Consider the following 21,726-nt stretch of genomic DNA (forward strand, 5'->3'; position numbering starts at 1 on the left):
TGTTTACATTTTTAAGGAACTGTGTCGTGGTTTCCACAAAAATTCTAAGCGGCGCAAATGTTTTTTTAACATTTGATAAATAATAGTAAATGTTGCTCAAGCAGCAAATCAGTAGCCCCAAAAATTCTAATATTTCACATTTTTAATGTACAAATAAATGCATCCTTGGAGACGTTCTTTTTTGCATCCCATTTCTGTATTTTTTACCTAACCTAGATTTTCTCACTGTATTAATATTGTATAGTTCTAAAACTCCTTTAAGGTCTTAAAGATAAGCTATATATTTAGCCCATTTTCTGAACACATTTCCAAGGGGGGGCATTTATATAGAGTGGAGGAACTATGACGTCACTCTGTAGGCCGGTCGCCTGTTAGCAAGAAACTGGTTCCCTCCACAAAAAAGCCAATAGGATTTTTCCACAGGATTTTGGATTATCGCAAAAAAAAAAAAAAAAAAGCTCTGTGTTCAATCATAGTTCATGAGACTTGCACATTTTGTCCAACAAGATATGTTTCACAAAATAATATAACTTTTATAAATTTTGGTGCATAAACAAAAGCAGCTGAACTAATCTGAGGCTATAAAGGAGTTACAGAGCCACGGTTGCTCGTCCTCGATGTCACCACAACAGTGTGATGCATGCATGGAATAAATACAAAACTAGAACCCAACTAAAACTGAAATGAGTGCATTTGTAATAATAAACAGTAGAACTGAATCATAACTAAGAAACATATGAAAGCGTACATTTCAAAATAATGCATTAAAATATAATTAATATTTTAATTGAAATTGTGTCTTCATGTACTGTTCAATAAAATTCTAGAGCATGTAGTCTATTAAATAACAGCAGGGAGAGCTCGTTTTTGGATATGGGAAGGTTAAACCTATTTTAGTGAATAAAGTACCATCTTTTTGTCAGGGTGGGTGCACGAAATGTTATTTTATCATTGCTTCTAGAAAATTCTCAATCTATGTTTCATATTTGGCCGTAAACATTTAATTTGAACCGATGCATCTTAAGTTTCACTGTCTCGGCTATGACTATGAACTAATCATGCGAGTTTATCTTATGGTTCGAACCCAGAGCCTGCGCATCAGTAGGAAAGCAGGGCAAAGCAAAAAAAACATTGTCAAATAACAATATAAAATGGGGTAAACTATTAATTGGTGATTCTACGATTAATTGTACTATAAATTATACACTATTATTAGAAAATACCTTAAATTCATAAACCGTTCAGCACGATAACATTTAATGTCTCAGACAGTCTTTTTAAAAAAAAATCTCGAGTTGGGTGTAGCTAGTGTTTTGTGGCATAAGCTAAAATGTGAAAATGTGCTGAGCCTGTGTGAACCAAAGACCCTTATTTTAGGGGATTTCACCAAAGTCCCATTCAAAAAAACCTACTGACTTTGGTACGTCGGAACCAGAAGTGCTAAAATGCTAACTTACTTCCAGGTTTTCTCTTACAAATAGGTCTGACACAGTAATCAATGGATCGACTTCTTGTACAATATACGTGCATGACCTCAATAATTGTTGGTGGTGCAGTATATTGTTCATTACATTTACATAAAAACATTATGTAAATACACTAAAATAAAAGTATTTTGCTTGCGCCTATGTCTTTTGCAGCTTCTCGTACATAACGTGGTGTAGTCATGAGGTGCTAGTTCAGATTTTTAAAAATCCTTCTATAAAAAGGTTTAATTTGCAGATTTGGTGTTTAGGGATATGTGCCTTTGTGCATACAGAGATCTGACTGCTGAATAGAGATTGTGTTTCTCATCAATAATGTGCACCTTTACTTTTCAGAGACACAAAGGAAAAATCTGTAGATGGAAAATCTCCATAAAAGTTCTTTGTGTATCAAGTTTTTTTTAATGTATCTAATATTTTGATCCTGAATGAAATGTTTGTTATTTAAAACACTCAAGACCTTCCTCTGTATAAGTATGCTTGTAGATTGAATACAGCACCACCATTAAATTGGTGTCAACTAGTAAAGTGTCTTTTCAACCTTTCTGGGTATTGAACGTAGAAGTTGCATTGCTGTCTGCGGAGGGTTTCATCAAAAATATTTACATTTGTGTTCCAAAGATGAATGAAGAAGGTCTTATGGGTTTGGAACAACATGAGGGTGAGTATTTAATGACCCAATTGTCATTTGTGTGCGAACCATTCCTTTAACACACACACACCACTGAGGAGATACGCAGTCATGTCTTTTGTGTGTAAGTGGTCCCGTTGGTTTCTCTGACGTCTGATTTGAACTTCACAGTAATTCTTAGTAATGCTCCGGATTGTGTGCTGTTGCTCAACAGAGCCCCGTGCAAGTCTGAATATCATTCTTTGTCAAAATGTAGTGAAGTATTGAGAGAGGGAATAGCAGTCTTTTGGCAAACTGTGTCACCCAGCTTATTTTAGACATTTCTGTTTTATACTGGTCTATATTTCAGAAGGTTATCGAAAAGAACAGACAGAATTTCCCAACAGACATCTGGCAGTTTTCTGGGTTCTCTTATTCAGGGTTTTTGCTTGAATTTGCTGCGAGTAGGATACAGTACACCACGTGCATTATTGCCATTATTGTTTTGGGGGGCATAAAGTCAGAATGGTTTTAAGAAATCCACTTCTCTCTCCACAAGATGCATCGGTGCGTTTGAGTGGTGATTTCTGTGATTGCTCTGGACATTACAGGCTCAAAAGCAACTGTGTCAAGTCCCTTGTAAGCGGTGAGTAATAGTGACTACATCAAAGGTGTGTTTCAGACGTGTTTCAGAATTTCCGCTTGAAATAGCAGTAAGTAGGCTATACCATGACCCTTAAAGGCACAATAGTGGTAACTACATTATTATACGAGACATTGCTGTGAATCACAGCAGCACTACCGGCTCCTGATCGAAACTACAGCAGGAGCGTTAGAGAGAGGCGAGTGAGATTGAGATATACTGCAGTCCTGCATGGTTTTCAAACTAGAGAAAAATTCATAAATATATTTCATTTTTATTTTATTATTATTTGTATGCGTGTATTAAAATACACAGAATTATGAATTTATGTGTATGTATTTTTTTTTTATAATCTTAGGTGTCTGGCAGTACTGTATGCCACCGTTTACTATTAGATGAGTGTTAAGCGATCATCTGTACTCTAATGATGGAAAAGATAAAGATTAAACGTCCTTCCTTGCACACGGAGTCTGAAATTTACATAGGATTTTTTTTTCCTCGTATTCGTCATTCTTTCCTATCAAAATGCTTGCTACGGATTCAAAAACACAGAAAATAAAACCTGATTAGAAGTTTTTATGACGCACAACATTTTCAGAGGCAGTGTGTAGAGGTGATTGACACAACGTGAGGCAGTATTTATTTTTTTATTTTAATTTGGGACCTTAAATAGAATATAACCTAATAGACTGAAGCGAGCATTTCTGGCTTCTTGCAAGAGGAAAAAATGAATTTTGAGAAAACAGACCTTTTCTGCAAGTAACTTAAAATATCACATTTGTCCAGTGCATGAATTTTTTTTTTTTTGCCTTAATTGAATGTTAATGTTTTCTTTTTATTTCTGCTTTGTGTAGAGTACTGTGTTAAGTAACTTAGACTTACCACTTGCTCATCATTGTCTTTTGGATTTAACTGCTTCAATTGTAAGTGGCTTTGGAAAAAACCTTCTCCTAAATGACTAAATGTAAAGGTAATATTAATTTCTTTAATCGCATTTATGTACGAACTGTATGTCACGGGCCTACAATAGCATTGTTATTTCTCATGCAAAGACAATTTGTCTTTGCGGATGAGCTGCGCAGGATCCTGGAGCACAGCGGGCAGAGACTCAAGAGGTCTGATGGAGGACACCAGCCCTCTCTTGGGCGGCTGCCATACCTGACATGCTCCATGCTGCATGCTAATGACTAATTTCGGCTTTCGCTTTGACCGCTCCGCAGCGGCAAGGACTCCGTAACCTTACCCGACTACGCGCGCCTGCTACCAAAGGTGTATCCTAAATATTATAGATCTTGTATGTCGTAGCATGTTAATAACACGTCGGCTTGGTGACGGCACATCGCTGATTATCTGTATTTGTTTAAATGGGTGTTTACTCTGGCTCTCAGCTTCGAATCTGAAGGGCCTCCTTTAAAATCAAGCCAAACAAACCTCTTGATCTCATCTCGGGGGAATGACGCAAGGGCTTTCGTCTCTGCCGTCTCCTAGACGAGCTCTTCCTTGTTCGCCAGGCAGCACTCACCTGATTGTCGTGGAGCAGCTCACCCGTCGCCCTGCAATCAAAAGGCCCGCTTATTCCCCTCCGCATACGTCTGTGCGTCCGTCCCGGGGGGTGGGAGAGCACGCTAAATCTGTTGTACTATTTTAATCTTCACACGTCACCTGGATAACGCACCCGCAGCGCTCCAGACAGCAGTCAGAAGTGGGTAAAGGTTTTAAATACTACAATCATTTCTGTGACCGCTTTCTGCCGCAGCTCCTTATGGTTTTTCTGTGACTTAGAAAACGGGCCATAGTGGGGGTAGATGTTTATTATGAACCGCAAGTAAGTGAGTAACGTGAAGACATCGTTAAGATATGTGGTTTCAACTGGCGTTTAAGTTTTTTGGGTCACATAGTAAATCGTATTTTATTTTATTTTACCTTTGCGAAATGATTGCCGCTTGTGAGTTGGTTCTTTTAATGAATGGTTCAAGACACATTACCGGTTTGAATCAGTCTGTATCATTTACTGAGAAAATATTCAGAGAGAATTTAGTTTTTACTTCTGTTTTATTGCACTTGTGTTTTACTTCAATGGTCCAATTCTTTTTTTTCGAATCGAACAGAGATCGACTTGAGTCGTATGAGTCGGTTCTTGTCGTGAATAGCTCTAAACGATGAGTTGCTGGTTTGAATCGGTCTGAAATATTTATTGAATAAAACTTAACTGAATCAGGAATATCAGTATTAATGGTGAGATGCTATCCTTAAGGCCTCAAGATGAACTACAACACTGGACGACAATCCCTAAAATGTCCCCAAAAAATGAGCCCGTGAACACTGTATGAAATTCATTTTAGTCCAGTTTTCAGCAGTTTAATTGTAGAATATCTGGCGTTTCTTTTCTTCTTTATATTGCTAGTCTTGATGCCTTTTTGTATCGACTGAGTTTTGTCTCGTCACTTTTTTGTGACACAGATGGAGAGAGTTAGTGAACCTGCTTGGTCTGGAAACCTTCATTCAGAGAGATGCACCGGGGTTTAACATCAATCATGGACGCTAGCGAGTGCTAATCAACACATCTCTACCCCCACGGTATTCACACCCTCGTTGAGTGACTGATGCCTTCTCATATTCTCCGCCTCAAAGAAAGCGAGCTAAGCACCTCGGGAAGGATGATTCTCTCAAGCGGGCGCATCGACGAGCGAGCTAGTGTTTAAACTCTCCTCAAATGTCCCATCCTTTTTAAGAGCATTAAACGCTGATCAGTGCTCTGGCACCGAGCCTGACCGCTTGCACGAGAGTGGAGAGAGAGAGAGAGAGAGAGAGAGAGGAGTGACAAAGATTTGGACAGGAGGAGCTTTCGGCTCTTCCATTAAATCACTGCCAGAGCTTTAGAGACCAGCTTCAGCCTGCTCTTTAGTCAATACAGGGCTTTCCAGGAACTGTACCAGCATGTTAGCACCCCACAAGGCCCTGGGACATGTCAGAGCTGGCCGTGGCCAAAGACAAGAGCAAGTCTTTCAGAATGACATGAAAAACAATCCATACCGTGTAGGTCCATAGGTTCGTCTGTAGACCGTGTTGTTGTTTTTTTTGTTTTTTTACTTTTTCCTAAGTAATGATTTCCCGTATTAATTAGCAAAAGATATACAAATATAATGCATATGAAACATAATTTTGCTATTAAATGTTCCATGTTTTTACCCTCAAAATTAATATCCAATATATTCATACTATCCAGTACATTTTAATGTTGAGTTGCCAAATTTAAGTTGTTTTTAGTTTCCAGGAATTTGAGTTAATTAGACAAAATTCCATAGAATTTTAATATATTTGAATATTTATTCTACAATGTACTTTTTTCATTCGTAGCATTTAATGGAAATTCATACTCTTATTTGGGCCAAATATTGATGTACAAAAATACAAAATTTCTCTATTCAAAATTATTTATTTTTTTGTGGTTTTATACTTTATAATTAATCATTTTAAGAAACAGCTTTGATATTTTAACACTTATTTTTCATCGTGTCCATTCATTTATAGAATTATTCTTTCAAGGTATGACTGAAAATGAATGCAGGCAGTGAGATTTCAGAAACACCTCTTAGGAACAGTCCTGTAGACCTTCATTATGTTGAGCCACATTCTTTGGGACTCATAAATTGGGGATTTGCAGTTTGAGATTAGCGGTTCGAGATTAACAGTCAAAACAAGAAATCCAGCTACCATAAAGTCCTGGCCCAAGTTCAAATTACGTTAACATGTGCGTCAAAGCAAAACAGCAAGACTATTTCTGACATTTATCAGTTACTCATTACAGTTTATTGGCTCTCAGCTGATAACATGTTGTGTTGATAAAGACAATGATTCATTTGAGTTGGAAGTCTGTGCTCACCTAGAATACTGTCAACCATTTAATAATTAAAGAATGATTAAAAAGCCATTGATTGCATTAAGTGTTCCACACCAAAGGAAGTGCTGTGGTTATAATGGGTCATTAGATAAAGCGGGACAGCCAGACTGCATTTGCATGATTTAACCAGCAGGTGAGGCTGCTATCTCAGTGCATCCAAGGCAGGCTCCTCAATGCAGAGCTGCCAGTTTTAACAATAATCGAATGCAGTTTGGTTAAAAAATAAATAAATAAATAATGTAAAGCGGTCATTTAAAAGTTTTCGACCTATTTTGCTATTTTGTTTGCAGCTTAAAAATGTGTTAGACAATGTTAAAATCCCCAAACATTTCGATGCATGACATTATCTACATGAATACTTTAAAGACCTAAGGCGCAGGAAGTGTGGGCCAGTGTTTTTAATAATCGCTAAAACTAGATGGTCCAGAGCCTCTCTCTTCTTCGCTCGGGGCAGGGCTCATGGTAGAATGATAAGGCAGCGTGGGTAATGTGCTACCCTGCTGTGTATCCAGTCGCTGCTAGGCAGCGTGGGTATTGTAGTGCGTCTCGGCTGACTTAGAGGCAGGGTGAGTCATCCATTAACATCCTCTGGATCTGTTTTGGAAGCGTCAAACATACAACCCCGTTACGAGCGCAACATCCTAACACAGGCATTAATGACTCTTACAAGCCCCCTTAATAGGCAGCTAGGGGACTTTATGCTCTCTTTGGAAAACAAATGAGCTGTTTTGCTTTAGTTTATATTATTATTTAGAGAGGTTTTGCTTTACAGGCAGATCACAGCCTCGTTCCGCTGCAAGTGTGAGTGTGTAAAAGTTCTCGGCTCCGTTAATGTCGGTGTGCTTGTGTCTGTTGCAGTGAGGGTGTTCGGCTGGCCATCACAGTCCTCCTCGTGGGGTCTACGGTCATGGCTGACGCCGAGGACCCCCTTTAGAGCTCGGCGTCTTTGCCTCTGAAACCAGACGAACCCAAGGTTGCACGCTGTGGTTTATCCGAAAAGCATCTTTTCCCTCTACTTGGAGAATTTCAGAGGCAGAGAAAACACAGGGAGTCATCCATGAATTCACCCAACACACCTGGTAAGAGATTTTACTCGTTCGTGTTTCACCGCAAATGGATTTTTTGCATTCGGTAATACTTACAGGTGTTAAAGGTTGAATACGCTACATGATTTTGGCCAGATCTGCCGTCTGATGGAGGCAGCGCTAATTGCTGAAAGTCAGAGCCAGTCTGCACATTTTGGGCAGTGCGTCCAGTTTTGCGCTTCAGTCCAGTTTGGGGATATCAAACACCTTTGATATATTGGAGCCAGTTGAAGTAAGCATTGTTTTCCATGTGTCATCTAGAAACAAAGCGCATTTGTGTGAGAGATTGTGGTGTTTGAAAGTATGGTAGTGTGTGATCCTCTGTCGTTTGTGTTTTTTTTCAACCATTTATAAAAGGTGTCTTTTAAATGCGTTTTAGTTTGCGTGGTGTATTCCAGACTTAATTTTGTTCTTCAAAATTTTACAGCTGTAACTTAAGAATCAGCCCAAAAGTCTTTAGATTCCATCTGGGCCTACAAACAAGAGCTGCAGTATGTGAACGTTTGCATTTTCTGATTTTGGTAGCGCTCTGCACATTAAGTGTTGTTGTTTTCCCTGGTTTGACTTGGACAGATGAAGATAAATCTGTTCAAGGCAGCACAATTTGGTTTTATTTTGTTCAGCAACTTCTGTGCTTTTGCCTTACATGACCTGTGAGTGTATATGTGTGTAGATGTGTGTGTGTGTGTGTGTGTGTGTATGTATGTATGTATATATATATATATATATATATATATATATATATATATATATATATATATATATATATATATATGTGTGTGTGTGTGTTATTACATTTAGTAGTACAATACAATACAAATACATACAATAGTTAGTTTTTTCTGTTTTTTAGAACTAACATTGTGTCTTTCCATATTTTTTGTGTATTATTATTATTATTATTATTATTTATTGATGGTTTAAAAAAGAACAACAAAAAGCCAGTTTACCAGGAACTAATGGTTTTGGACTTTTGAAAAAGTCCTCACTGTGAATCTTTTTCAAGCATCTAAACCACTAAGCAAACTAAAACCCGTGAAATAAATTTTCTTCATAAAGTGTGGTGATATTTGAAAATCTGCACTGTAATTGGTGACAGGGCATCATCTGGATGTATTAGCGTTGCGCTGGGAAAACAAACGATTAGCGTGGCTTTATTTAAAGGCGTTTGTTTGTTGTTATAGTAGTGGAAGTAGTGCAGCGTGACTCACAGCTGTAGCAATTACAGATCACGTTTGGAAGAAGATTTTTGGTCTGTCAGCGGGCGAGTAACCCGTTGTTATGATTGTGTGCATAATTGCATATAATTGTCTCGTCTCAGGTGAAGCTCAGCCAGGCTTTCTCGACTTGCTGCTCAAGGCAAACAAAACCTGTGGATTTTGTCCATCCCTCCTGCATCTGTTGGCGCACTTTGCAGCTTTCTTCTCATCCTCGGCCCTTTCTTCTCCTATCAGCCCCCTCTTAATGCTCCTTTAATTCATACCTTCGGCCCTGTGCCCGCCCCCGCTCTCTCTCCTCCCCAGCGCTCCTCTCTTGCCTCTCTCTGACTCTCTGCCGTTTATAATTAGAACTGGTAACAACCTCTATTAACCCTCTGTCCCCCTCATGACGTCTTTGAATGTCAGTGGATGCCGTGGAAACCTTCTACGCTGCGCCCCGCTCCACATCAACACTGCCCGAGGGCTCTTCACTGATTGGCCCGTTCGCTCGCCGCGATGCAAACTCATTGGTTCTTTTACGTATGCTTGCTGTGTGCGCGCCAGTGTGATTGACATTTTATTGAGCGTACGGCTCCAGTGAAACCAGCTCAGGAAGGTGCTCTTAATATATAACAGCAGATGGAGTGTTGTGTTTCCGTGGGTAACGTTGATTATGTCATTGTTTGTCATGATCGCTATTCAGCCAGCAGGTGCCGAGTTCTGTCCTTTCGATTCAGGTTTCTGATTTGTGTTTAATACACACCGTTTTTCATCTGATTCACATCGATGTATCCGAATAAAAGTTAACGATGCGATGCATTGATTGAAAAAAGGTGTTTTGATTGAAAAAAAGTTTTTGATTGAAAAAAAGTGTTTTTTCTTTGCATCATATTGCATTAAATTGCATTGTGTTGAATCAAATTGAAATCGTACCTCATCACATCATATCAGTAACTTCATACGTAAATGTAACAAATTCTTAACTATGCATCAAGATGCGTATCAGTTATGGAGATGCTATGGAGATACATCCATGCTTGTTGCACACATTTATAGACTCTCAGCTTATTATTTTGAAAACTTACCTTGCATACCTTACAGTTTTATTTTGTTGATGTTTTATATTTGATTATTTGTATTTGTTTAATGATTACATTTTGTATAATACGTCATTTTCTAATAATAAAATGTTGTGATTTAATGATCACACTTGACAAAATAGCAGGTTAATTTGCATTAAAAAAGGTAAATGTGAGATTTACAGCACGGCAAATGTGAAAAATTATAATCTGCAGTGTTGAGTGTGAAGAAAAATAATAATGAACTGTTTGCAATTCAGTTTGCTAAAGAACAGAAAGAATAGTTTTGATTTAGTTTTAGTTTTAATAAAATATTTGCAAAATATTTATAATTTTTTTATACACATTATCTTATTTGTTTTTTATATGGTTGACAGGTTGTTCATCACTAGACGCAACAAAATAGTAATTAGTTAATAATTTATTGCATAAACATTATTACATTATTAAATAAATACATCTGGGGCCAGTTGCTTTAGTCTCTGTGTTAAGAACTAATTTGACTTTTTTATGTAAACAGTTTTGAAACATTTTGACAAGTCTTAAAGAAAAAAAAATAGATGACTTACTTTTAAGACTAGTTTCAAACTTTTATGCAACCAACCCCTGAAGGATTATCTGCTCTTTTTACATTATAATATTCTAATTCCTAAATTCAAACTAGGCTATGTATTTTCGATAGGACTTTTACTAACATGAAAATAATTATATCCACCAAAATCAGTCCATCTTTACGTTTTACTTTTGCTGTTATTTTATAAGAACTGCTCGACTCCCAGCGAAATCTCTGTAACGATCCACCTCTTTTGGCATATTGCTGTAAAATAGTGCTCCAAGCTGAAATAATCAGATATCATCATGTTAATTATTTCAGGGGGATTTTGACGTTGTGCAGCATCAAAGGACCTTGCTTTGTTTGTCTGTGGTGATGTCCAGTGAGCCCGAAGCTCCATGTGATCCAGCATATACAGGCCCATCAAGGAAAAATGAGCCTCAATCCGTTCAACCATGCAGTGAGGCCTTTTGTTCTTTTAGGGACATGTCGTACAGTTCTGTTCCTCCAAAGAAAGGTCATTTCATCTGCAGAAGCCCTTGACCGTAATGGGCTCCGTGCTTTGCACCCAGGCAAATTCAGGGACACACGTGGGGGTTATGCGTCTTTAAGATATTTTCTTGTTCATGTTGAAGGAAATCAGTAGCTTGTGATGTTAAATGAAGTCATCGTCGTAACACAAAAGGATGCGCAAGAACATTCAAAGATGCTGCGGAGTGACAGGAGAACATGGCGCTTTCCTTGTTTTCATCCCCCTTTGAATTTTAATAAATATTTTCTTTGGTTTGGGTTAGCTGTTAGCTAATATGTGACATCTAAAGGCTTTCATAGATGAGTGTACTTCCATTTGTTTAATGATAAAATGCTCTTGATGTCAACTCCCTCGATTTAGCTTTGATGAGTAAGGCGAACGATTTGGCAAAAAAAAAAAAATTTGCGATTTATTTTGATTAATGTGATTGCGATCATTTTTTTTCCCTGCTCTGTAGGCATCGCAATTATGTATTATTTAATTAAATCAGAGTTTTTGATTGCACAGATTTTTATTTTTATAATAAAAATAATAATCTCCTATTTAGTTTTAACGATCACACTTGACTAAATGACAGTTTTGATCTTATTTTGATAGCTGTGTAGACCTAATAATGAATTAAGAGTTTAACAATGAATTAACTCGCTGTAAAAACGTGCAGCACGTGGAAACCCTTGATGTAGTTTTATGTAAAATACACTATTTGTAATTAAACAAAATGTATGGCTAAAAAATCACTGATGTCTATTTTAGTGAATTACAGTGTACTTGCAGTGTTACATAGTTTTTTTTAATGTTTAAGAGTGCAATATGAACGTTTTTGAGTTTATGTAATGTGATTGCAGATGTTTAGCAAACATGCTAATTTCACATACTTTTTTCTTTTAAAAAATAATGTGTCACAATGTGGGTTTTTGTTTTGTCTGTGTCATTTCTCCCGCTGCCAATATAGCCAGTACTATTTTGACACTTCTTAATAGAATACACAGCGTAAGGCAGCAAAAGAACTGTGTCAGAGTTTACAGATTCTACCTCACTGAAACTAAATAGCCTCTATATTCATCCAAAAAGCACTGTGGGTAAATCAGCTCATCAGCTTACAGTGTGTAAGGCTTGTCATCTTCCATCGTCAGTTGCGATCGTTCCTGTTGCATGTCCTCAATCTGGCAACCCATGTGAGTATCGAGTGCGAGGATGAGGGGGCGGAAGAAACAACTCTCTCCAATGTTTTGAATTTGGACTGCATTGCCCATCAGTATTACATACTGCAGTATTTAATTGTTTTCATTTGTGCTTTTTGGCGCAGTAAAATAATTGTATTGTATAAAAATATTATCAATAGAACTTATATTAAGAAACCGATAAACATCAATATCAAAGCTTATGTCTTATATATATATTTCTGCATAAATGCATATTTTAAATCATTTAGTGATGCATGTGCTATTCTTTGTCTATCTATCTATCTATCTATCTATCTATCTATCTATCTATCTATCTATCTATCTATTATTGTGTGTGTGTGTGTGTGTGTGTGTGTGTGTGTGTGTGTGTGTGTGTGTGTGTGTGTGTGTGTGTATACATATATTTATACACATGCATATAATTATTATTATTATTTTTTTTTTACCTTAGTCCATTTGCCATTCCACTTGCATTATAATTAGACACCGGTTTGTTGTGAGCGGGACACAGGTCAGTGAACACCGCTTTAAATGAGTCAACCTGTTCGAGACATTGATTTCTGTGGAATGCCACAGGAGGCCTTCCTCCAGCTCAGAGGATCTTGTCATTATCTGTATGTGTTAATATTTGAATCGGTGGAATAAATACACACCAGCGTGTGTGTGTGTATGTGTGTGTGTGAGCGCGTGTGTGTTTGCTGGCAGGGAGGAGCATTGCAGTTGGGGCTGTGCAGAGAATGAGTCATCGCAGCTTTCTATTTGAGGAGAAAGAATCTGTATGCGTCCCCTGTGCTGTATGTGTGTGTGTGTGTGTGTGTGTGTGTGTGTGTGTGTGTGAATCCTCACTTTGGGTGTAAGTGCATCAGTCTATGCCTTGATATGAGTCATCAAATGATGATTCTAAAAAAGGTTGTTTTTCTCGCTGTAAATGTATACAGGCAGCATATCAGGCTTTCATGGACAGTTTAATGATACATTTGACCGAATTTGCTCATGTATGTGCTCAGAAGGATTTTTAGAAGGCTGTGTGTGTGTGTGTGTCCTTTAGCCCCCTTTGCAGAGCAGAACTGAAAGCTAATTCTCTCTGCCTTTCTCTCACAGGAATGTCTGGCAGTCGCTCAAACGAGGACATTTAAGAAACAATTTTGCAAACTGGAACTAATTTCTCGGATTGAGTTTAATTTCTTTTATTGGGTGTGTTTTTGGACTCGACAGCACTTTCGGAATGGATTTCGCAGACCTGAGAAATTCTCTTTGCTCATAATCGAGACAGGTAACAAATTGCTCATCGATCGGGCGGTTGTTATTCAGGCGGTATCGACAGGGCCCGGGTTTGTCTGTGTCGTGTTGGATCGACTTGCAGTGAAATGATCCAAACGCACAGGCCGAGTTCGCTGAGCGCCCGGGCCGCATTCACATGCAGCGTCGTGCCACCTTTTAAAAGTAAAGTGCGCAAGAAATGATGTTAGGGTCTTGTGGGTGGTCATAGGTCCGAAGCTAAGTTCATGTGGTATTTTGGTCTCTACTTTATATGGATGTGGGGAACCTGAAAATCTAGTGCTGTCAAATGATTGATCGCAAGTAATCACATGAAAAGTAAAAGGTTTTGTTTACAGAATATATACGTGTGTGTGTGTGTGTGTGTGTCTTTATATGTACGTAATAAACACGGAACACGCTAAATGTAACCCATGCTTATAGTGTAATTCAAAGTAAAAAAAAAGGCCAAAATATTTATCAGAAAAACTTCACCCTAAAAATAAATTGTCATTATTTACACACCCTCATGTCTTTCCAAATCCATAAGAAATGTATTCATCTTCAGAGCACAAGGGAAGATATTTTTTTAATAAAAACTGAACGATTTCTGTTTCTCCACTGAAAGACTCTAAACTTTGATGCTTCAAAATGTTCATTAAAAAATGTAAAAAAGCGATTTAATCCAAGTCTTCTGAATTAACCGGTTTCTGGATTTCTCCGCTAGACTGAGTGTTTCTGGCACAGGGAACAGAACTGTTGCAGCGCGCACAAAACAAAGACAAAGTTACACCGGCTTAAACAAAATCTTTAATCGCTGCATCCCTAGAAGAGACACAGTAATTTCATATAACAAATAGGTTTCATTTATACTATTATGCAAACACTAATCAAAGAACTCTGCTTACAGTATTCAGAAGCTCAAGCATGCAGATATTTACTAATTATTACTGTTATTCCATATTTGTATTTTATTGTACAGTGCAATGTGTTATGGCATATATTTACTGATTTAATTTTAGATGATCATAGAATAATTTCATTCAAAAAAAATTAGAAAGTCATATTGAGTTAGGGGCCAAAAGTTTCTTTTTGCCTGTTACATGCATTTTTTTTTCTTTTTTTTTTTTTTTTTGCGTTTTGTATTTTTAATTTTAGCGTTCACCAAAGTAAGTATGTTTTGCCAGATCTTTTTGAAAAATATATATATATCCACACAGTTTAAGATAACATTCATGTTCGTCGCACAACAATGCGTTATGAGTTTGTCATTTGCAAAGCTGCATGAATAAAAGTCGAATATTTAGGGTTTGGGGGTTTAGAGCAAACCGCTAACCACAGCAGTAGTGATGCTTGACTTAGCATACTTAAAATACATTTTCCTAACATGGCAGCGGTCGCAGGACAGTCCCCAGTAAGAGACTTGGTTATCTTTGTGAGAAACCGCTGTGTTTTTCTTGGCTTTATTTTAATTAATACCATCCCAACCGAGACTATTTTTGTGGGCTCGTAAGTGTGAGCTAATATAGTCCATGTTATTCAGGGAGAGAGAGAGAGAAATTCACATGCTCCGAAGCTTCAGCGCGCATTTAACCCATCTATCCGCAGCCACAGTGAGGAACAGCCACATTTATTTACAATTCTTCTCCAGCGTCCAAGATTCCTTCAGAACCCGGTGGCAAAAGGTTACGGCTCGCTTTGGGTTGGCCTTAATTGGGTCAGGTCTGGCTGAAGGCAAGAGACTAGCTGTCAAACAAAGTCTGCTGCCAAAGTCCTTGACATTACCAACGCGAGTTCATCACTCATGAAAAAAAGGGCTTAAAAACAAGTGGTGCGCTCCCCCCACCTTCTCACGGCTAAATATAAGCCCAACTAACGTCAGAAAGCCCAAAAGGTACATCCACCTATAAATAACGGGGGCGGCTGGAGACTAAGGCCAACAGACGAGGGTGAAGTTGAAAAGACTGTGAACATCTTTGACGTCCGTGCAGCTGTGGGACAGATAGCAGTTAAGCGTGCTTGTAACTTAAAGAGCAACAAGTGCAAAGTCTAAGCGGTCTTCAAGATGCGAGCATGCCCTGCATACTGTACACACACACATTTTTATATATATATATATATACAAAGAGAGAGAGAGAGAGATTTCAATGTTCAATTTTCAATGCCTTTTTAAACACTAATAAATAAATAGATGATATTAACATTTACATTTACACTACAAATGTATATTTATATTTATATGTGTGTGTGTGTGTATATATATATATATATATATATATATATATATATATATATATAATTAAAAATATAAAAATTAATGTAATTTTGTACACTTCATTAGTTAACAATAATTGTATTAAAATATTTGTTTTGTTAAAAGTGTAAATACATTTAATACATATTTTTACATTTGATTCTTTTTGTAATTATTTAGTTACTTAAAAATCTTAATAAAAATAAAACATCCTTTTTGCACGCTTTATTAGAATAATAGTATATTACATTTGTTTAATCAAATTTTCAATTTGATTAAAAATAATAGATGTTTTTCTTTTATTATATTTATTTATTTATTTTTCTTTATTTATTATTTTATCATGCTGCATGCTGTCAGTTGCTCATGGGTAAATCATGTCTTGCAAAACTTGCTTCTATTTTCAGCCTTGGTTCAAATTATGTGTTAGTCCTGTCATGGGTGCCAAAACGTTGAGTGTGCTTTGATTTCACCTGCATAAATACACACACACAACCTGTATTTGCCCTCTTCGATCACGCCCTATGGCCAGGCAATGATAGGAGACGCTGGGTACATGCACATCTGTTCCATGTTGTTTTTAAACGTGTCTTTTTTCTTTTTTCTTTTTTTTTTTTCAAACAAGTGCTTGACAAAGCTTCTCTTTGATCGTTGCCTGCTCTTGAGCCAAATCCATTTTAACTCTCCAACACACTAGTGGTCATGGTGACAGACTGCTCTAAGAAAAACACGTCAGAGGTCTAATTTAGGCGTTCTGGATAAATCTTACCCTTTAATATTGGTCTGAGACCAACTTTCCTTGCGCGAAACAAATGTTTAGCCCTCATTGTAAGTAAACTGTGAAACTGTGTGGTCTCAGATTTGATTCTTTCTCGTATTTAGTCTTGACGCATCTTTCCTGGAGCTTTGCGCTTTTGCAACAGGTCAGTTCGTCTTGGATAATAAATGTGATGAGCATGCATTAGGCATTGGGTCCCTAAACTGACGCAGAACATCGATGCCAGATAACCTTGTCATATGTCCGCTCATAGGGCATGAAATCAATGGTGCAATTCACAATGAATGCATTATGGTGCCCTCACATCAGAAAGATTCAGTGCATTACTGATTTGAAATCAAACATCATTGTGGTCTTTTTCATCTTGAAGTGGTGTAGGTCTTCATTATGAATTAGAAAATTGCCTTTCAACAGCACAGGAGTCCCATATTACATTAGTGTAGCCTATTAAAGCGTTTAATGTAATGCATTTGTGCGTTTCTGTACAATTTCATACAATAATATGGTAGACATACACATTTTATTTAGTTAAATGTTTTTTTTTGTAATATTTTATTGTTTAAAAATAAAAAAATTAAATTTAATTTACATGTTAATTTTGCACATATCTGCATAATAATAATAATAATAATAATAATAATAATAGTTAATAGTCTCATTTTTGCACACTTGTAAGTGGGTACATTATGTTAAATTTGAAGTTCAATTAATATAATTTTATATATGTTAATGTAATATATGTATGATAATAATTTTTTCATTTTTATTATTACATTTTTATCTTTATTTATACATAGATAATCTAATAAGTTAATATATAATTATAGCATATTTTTGTGAAATTCATTTGTTTTATTTTTTTTTAATAAAGTTTGAACACAGTTTGTTCAAAACCAATTATTCCCGTGTAGTAATCGATACTTATTTAGATCGTCCTTACAGCGCTCGGCATGTTGCAGGTTTGTTAATGCAGCAGCGGCCGTCCTAGTCTTTTGACCCACATGCGCTTGTGAAACGGTGACCCTTGTGTTCTCTGTGTCAATAGTGCTGACGCAGACTCCTTGGGTAAGAATCAAGCGCTCCTCGGTATTTAAACGAGTGATTTAAACGCCTGCGTTTCAGATGCACAAATGACTTCCATTTATTGCAGCGTGCACTGGCACAAATTTATCAGCGCTTGTGTTGTTTTGTATCCCGTTTGCCCTCGTGCTGGCTCGTATTATTGAGTTAAACTCCGTTTGGTCCTACTCCTCCAGTCCTGTCACGGTCCTGTGTCTGATTGGCTGTTTTTGGCTCCTGTTATTGTTTTTGGCTCCTTTATTTACGTGATAAACAATCGACCGTCCCCTCTCTTCCATCTCCCCTCTCTCTCTCTCTCTCTCTCTCTGTTTCTCCGAGCGAGCTCTCAGCTCCCGACTCTATTTATAGCACAGTCCCGCCCCTCCCCTGTCGCTCGGCAGCTATTTCCAGCAGCCTGAAGCAGCTCCAGTCTGTTTGTAAACTCCACGTCTCTATACCTCTGCTCTCCCGTTCGCCGCGCTCCGCGGGTGAGGGTGCAGAGATTCGGCTTTCAACAATTACATAAAAGCAACACAGTGGCACCAAACGGGTCGGACGGACGGTTCACTTTAAGCCCATTCATCGGGAGAGAGCCGAAGCAAAGGAAGAAACGGAGGGACCGGCAGGCGAAAGTCTCCCAGTCATCATCTCCCTCTCGTTCTGCGGCTTTCATTTCGTCCCGTCGCGTTTCGTCATGGGGAAGTCGCTCTTTCGGGGTCCGCCGACAGCACATGCGTGACTTCGGGATCCAGGGTGTTGGATACAAGCCTTGGACTTGTCGCCGTGAATTAGCAGTTTGTTTCTGACATCGACAATTAGACGAGAAGGTGATGTGGTTTATGAATAGACTCGTTTGTGCGGCTGTGAAGCTGACAGTTTGAGCGGACGATTTAAGGATTTGTCTGCAGCGTTTCTTTCCACGGATACCTGCATTGGTTGCTTTTATTTTTCTATTTTAGGACCATGGAATTAACAGGCAAAGCGCTTGTCGATTTTTTGCACGCATGAACCTTTCGATAAAGCACGCGCTGCTTTTTTCCCCCCCTCCTGCTTCAAATGCGTTCACTTTTTTAGACGGAGAGTGGGTTGGCATCTCCTTTTTCATGTTCATTTGTTTTTGCATTAATCGAGTGGCGATATTTTGAGACTGGCATGCTTTTGAAGCCAACCGTACCGGGACTGTGCGCGATGTTGCAGACGATCTATGAGACAGAGTCCTGCTTCTCTTCAGACAGCACGTCCAGCAGAGAGCGACCCGTGGAGCTGCTTTCTCAGTCCAGGAGCACCAGCATGCCCAGCACCGGTGAGTCGAAGAGGAGCTGATGCACAAACGCAAGCGTGCGTGAGAAAAAAACGTGCCTTGTTTTGGAAAGGAGAAAGAAGGTTGGGTGTGTAGAAACGTGCTTGCGTTGCTTGCATCGTTGCTTGCTCGAATCGTTGGAGTCTAGGGATGTTGATATTTGTTTGATGAGACAACAGCCGTGCTGTGGCTGCGTTTTAGCTTTGTTTGGTCTGGGTCGAACTCTGTTTGGGTAAAACCACAAGGGTCACGGGGTAAACCTGGATTGGGCATCTCTAAACAAGGTGCCTGCTTTTCCTTTACGCATGTACCACGATCGACGTCACACTCTTGCACATTTTCTCATTGAATTCTCTTAGACTGGTTAATCTTTTAAGTTTGTTAAGTTAATATGGTGAACCAGCGCTTTCGAATGCTCTTGGAAGTGTTTAACCCGGTAGACGCAAATGTGTTGTGTCAGTCGCAAATGACTTTCAACTTAAGGACTTGGCTTTCGACTGTTTTTTTGGTCGCACTTTGTTTTCCACTCTTTAGTTTAAAGGGTTTTAAAGGGATAGCTGACCAAGAATTGACATTGGCATCATTAACTCCGTATGAGTTTTTGTTCTTCAGGTGAACACGATATGAAAATATTTCGAAGATTGTGTTTTGAAACAGTTTGGTAGACACCGACTTCAATAGTGTTAAAAACAGTGGAGAACAGCAACTGTTTGATTCTTCAAAATATCTCCTTTAATGTTTAACGCAAGACAATAACTCATATTGGTTTGAACCGACAGTATGCGCTTACTGTACATTTTTTTTTGTATGCAATTATGCATAATTTACTGTTATTACTACAGTAAGCACATATATAATGCGTAACAAGGAAACAGTAAGATAAAGTCTTACTGTTTTATTTAATGTTGTAAGATGTGTAAAATGATATCATTTTGCACCTCAGAGTTTGAGAGGCGCTCAGCTTTATTTTGGCAGGGTAAACTTGTCAGAAGTGACGTCAACATTCCCGTCAGAGCTTTGCGAGGTTCGGCCATCTCTCACCTGCGCTTGAATCAACACAGAGAAATGACTATATAACAGTGTGTGGGTGTGCAGCCGCTTCTTTTCCTCGCACCGGGCCTGTTTATCTGTCAACTGTTCAAATAGATGGATACGCTGGTAATTTACGAGCCATGCACCTCCTTAACTGTAACCCTTTGTATCGGTTTGAATTTTATTAAGTTGGTTCTTAACAGGCGGTTCTTGAGAATCGTTTTTGGTTTTCAATTATTATTGTTTTAAATGAAGTACTAGCAAGTCGACACATTTGATTTGTGTTTTTGAGTAGTTTGGAAATGGAGACTATTTGTCTTTTTGTATGTATTCCTTGTCTTTGCCGTATGTCTTGACAACTTAATAAAAAAAACATAAGAATATGCTTAATTTCTCTTTTACAAACCCTTCTTGTGAAAATAGACTGTTGTTCACAACTTTTCACGGCATGTACAATGATCATGTAGTCAGCGCTCTGAGAGCACAATCACGCAAAATCCTAAAGGAATGTGTACTTGATACCCACTGGAATTTCCAGCTCTATTTGGAACCATTCCTAAAGGATAAAAGTAAAAATCCTCTTTAAGGTTCCTGTAAGATCCTACTGAAGTAACTGATTTATTTTTTTGGTATTGGAATAATATCTTGATATGTTAAGGAAAACCTGATGGGGTAACAGGAATTTTAAAATCCCGAACTTGTTTGAAAGTATTTTGTTACACTTAGATTTGTTTGCACCAGTAATGCATGGTTTGTAATGCAGTAATAATGAATTAGCTAACAATGAATAACTAACAATGAAATATACTTGTACAGAATTTATTCATTAGTTCATATTAATTTTCTACATGCCCTGATGTTTAAATGTTTGGGGTCAGTAGGGTTTCATTTTTATATTTTAGTATTGATTTTATATTATGACTTTGACCTAGACCGCATTTACTTTATCAGAAATACAACTGAAACCATAATATAGTCAAATATTTTCTATTGGAATATATTTATGTAATTGAAAATGTAATTTATGTTTTCTGTGATAACGAATGTTCAGCATCATTGCTCCAGTCTTCAGTGTCACATGATCTTAGAAATCAGACTATTGTGCCGGTTTGGTCCTCACTGAACAATTCTTATTATTTCTTAAAATGCTCAAAACTATTTTTTTTGTCAGAATTTCTTGAGTAAAATGTGACTATAAATGTAAATATCTGACCAACACTGTCACTTTTGATCAATTTAGATTTAGTTTTAGATTCCAATTAAATTCCCTAATGATTTTTTTATATATACTAAGACTTGACAAAGTCAAATAAGCAGAAACTTGTCCTTAAAAAAACCATTCTAGGCATTTTAGAACGTGCCGTTGTTTTTTACTCTTCAACACTAGTGTACAAGAGTGCTGAATTTATTGTCCCAAAGGAAACACGACACTCATCCAAATCTGCTGTAACCCATTATGTACAGCATGCGTCCTGATTATGCAACACAATCTATAGGTAGCGTCTGGGTTTGCACAATTTTTGTGCTCGTCTAGACATGCATCTGCTGCTCTGTAGAGAAGTATCCAGCCGAGGGGGCCTTACATGTGTTGGTGATTTAGTTCGAGCAGAACACTTTAGTCTTTGCAGACAAACAAATATTCTAAAATTGGTCCAAAAATAGTCAGTGCACCTTTTTATGATTGAGGCCAGGACATTTATTCGCAGATTTTGCAAGTTTGTACAAATTTCCTGGATAAGCTGAGCTGATCTTCTAAACTTGCTGAACTGGGATCGA

General features: G+C 37.8%; 1 protein-coding gene across 11 annotated transcripts in view; it reads left to right on the forward strand.

The window, feature by feature from the left end:
• hdac5 (histone deacetylase 5) overlaps nt 1–21,726 on the forward strand; it is a 67,242-nt gene that overhangs the window by 4,521 nt on the left and 40,995 nt on the right. For 3 of the 11 annotated variants that reach the window (XM_043233670.1, XM_043233672.1, XM_043233671.1), the window contains exon 1: nt 18,044–18,921. The exons of 2 other annotated variants lie outside the window; for them this stretch is intronic. In XM_043233670.1, coding sequence (XP_043089605.1) covers nt 18,771–18,921 — 151 coding nt within the window. In that variant the 5' untranslated portion in view covers nt 18,044–18,770. Of the gene's footprint in view, nt 1–7,496; nt 7,718–7,819; nt 7,956–18,041; nt 18,922–21,726 lie in introns of those variants that run through there. 6 more of the 11 variants (XM_043233675.1, XM_043233676.1, XM_043233673.1 and 3 more) reach the window with 4 other exon arrangements.

This window comes from Puntigrus tetrazona, chromosome 3 (genome assembly GCF_018831695.1).
Source record: "Puntigrus tetrazona isolate hp1 chromosome 3, ASM1883169v1, whole genome shotgun sequence".
In the NCBI taxonomy this organism is placed as follows: Eukaryota; Metazoa; Chordata; class Actinopteri; order Cypriniformes; family Cyprinidae; genus Puntigrus; species Puntigrus tetrazona.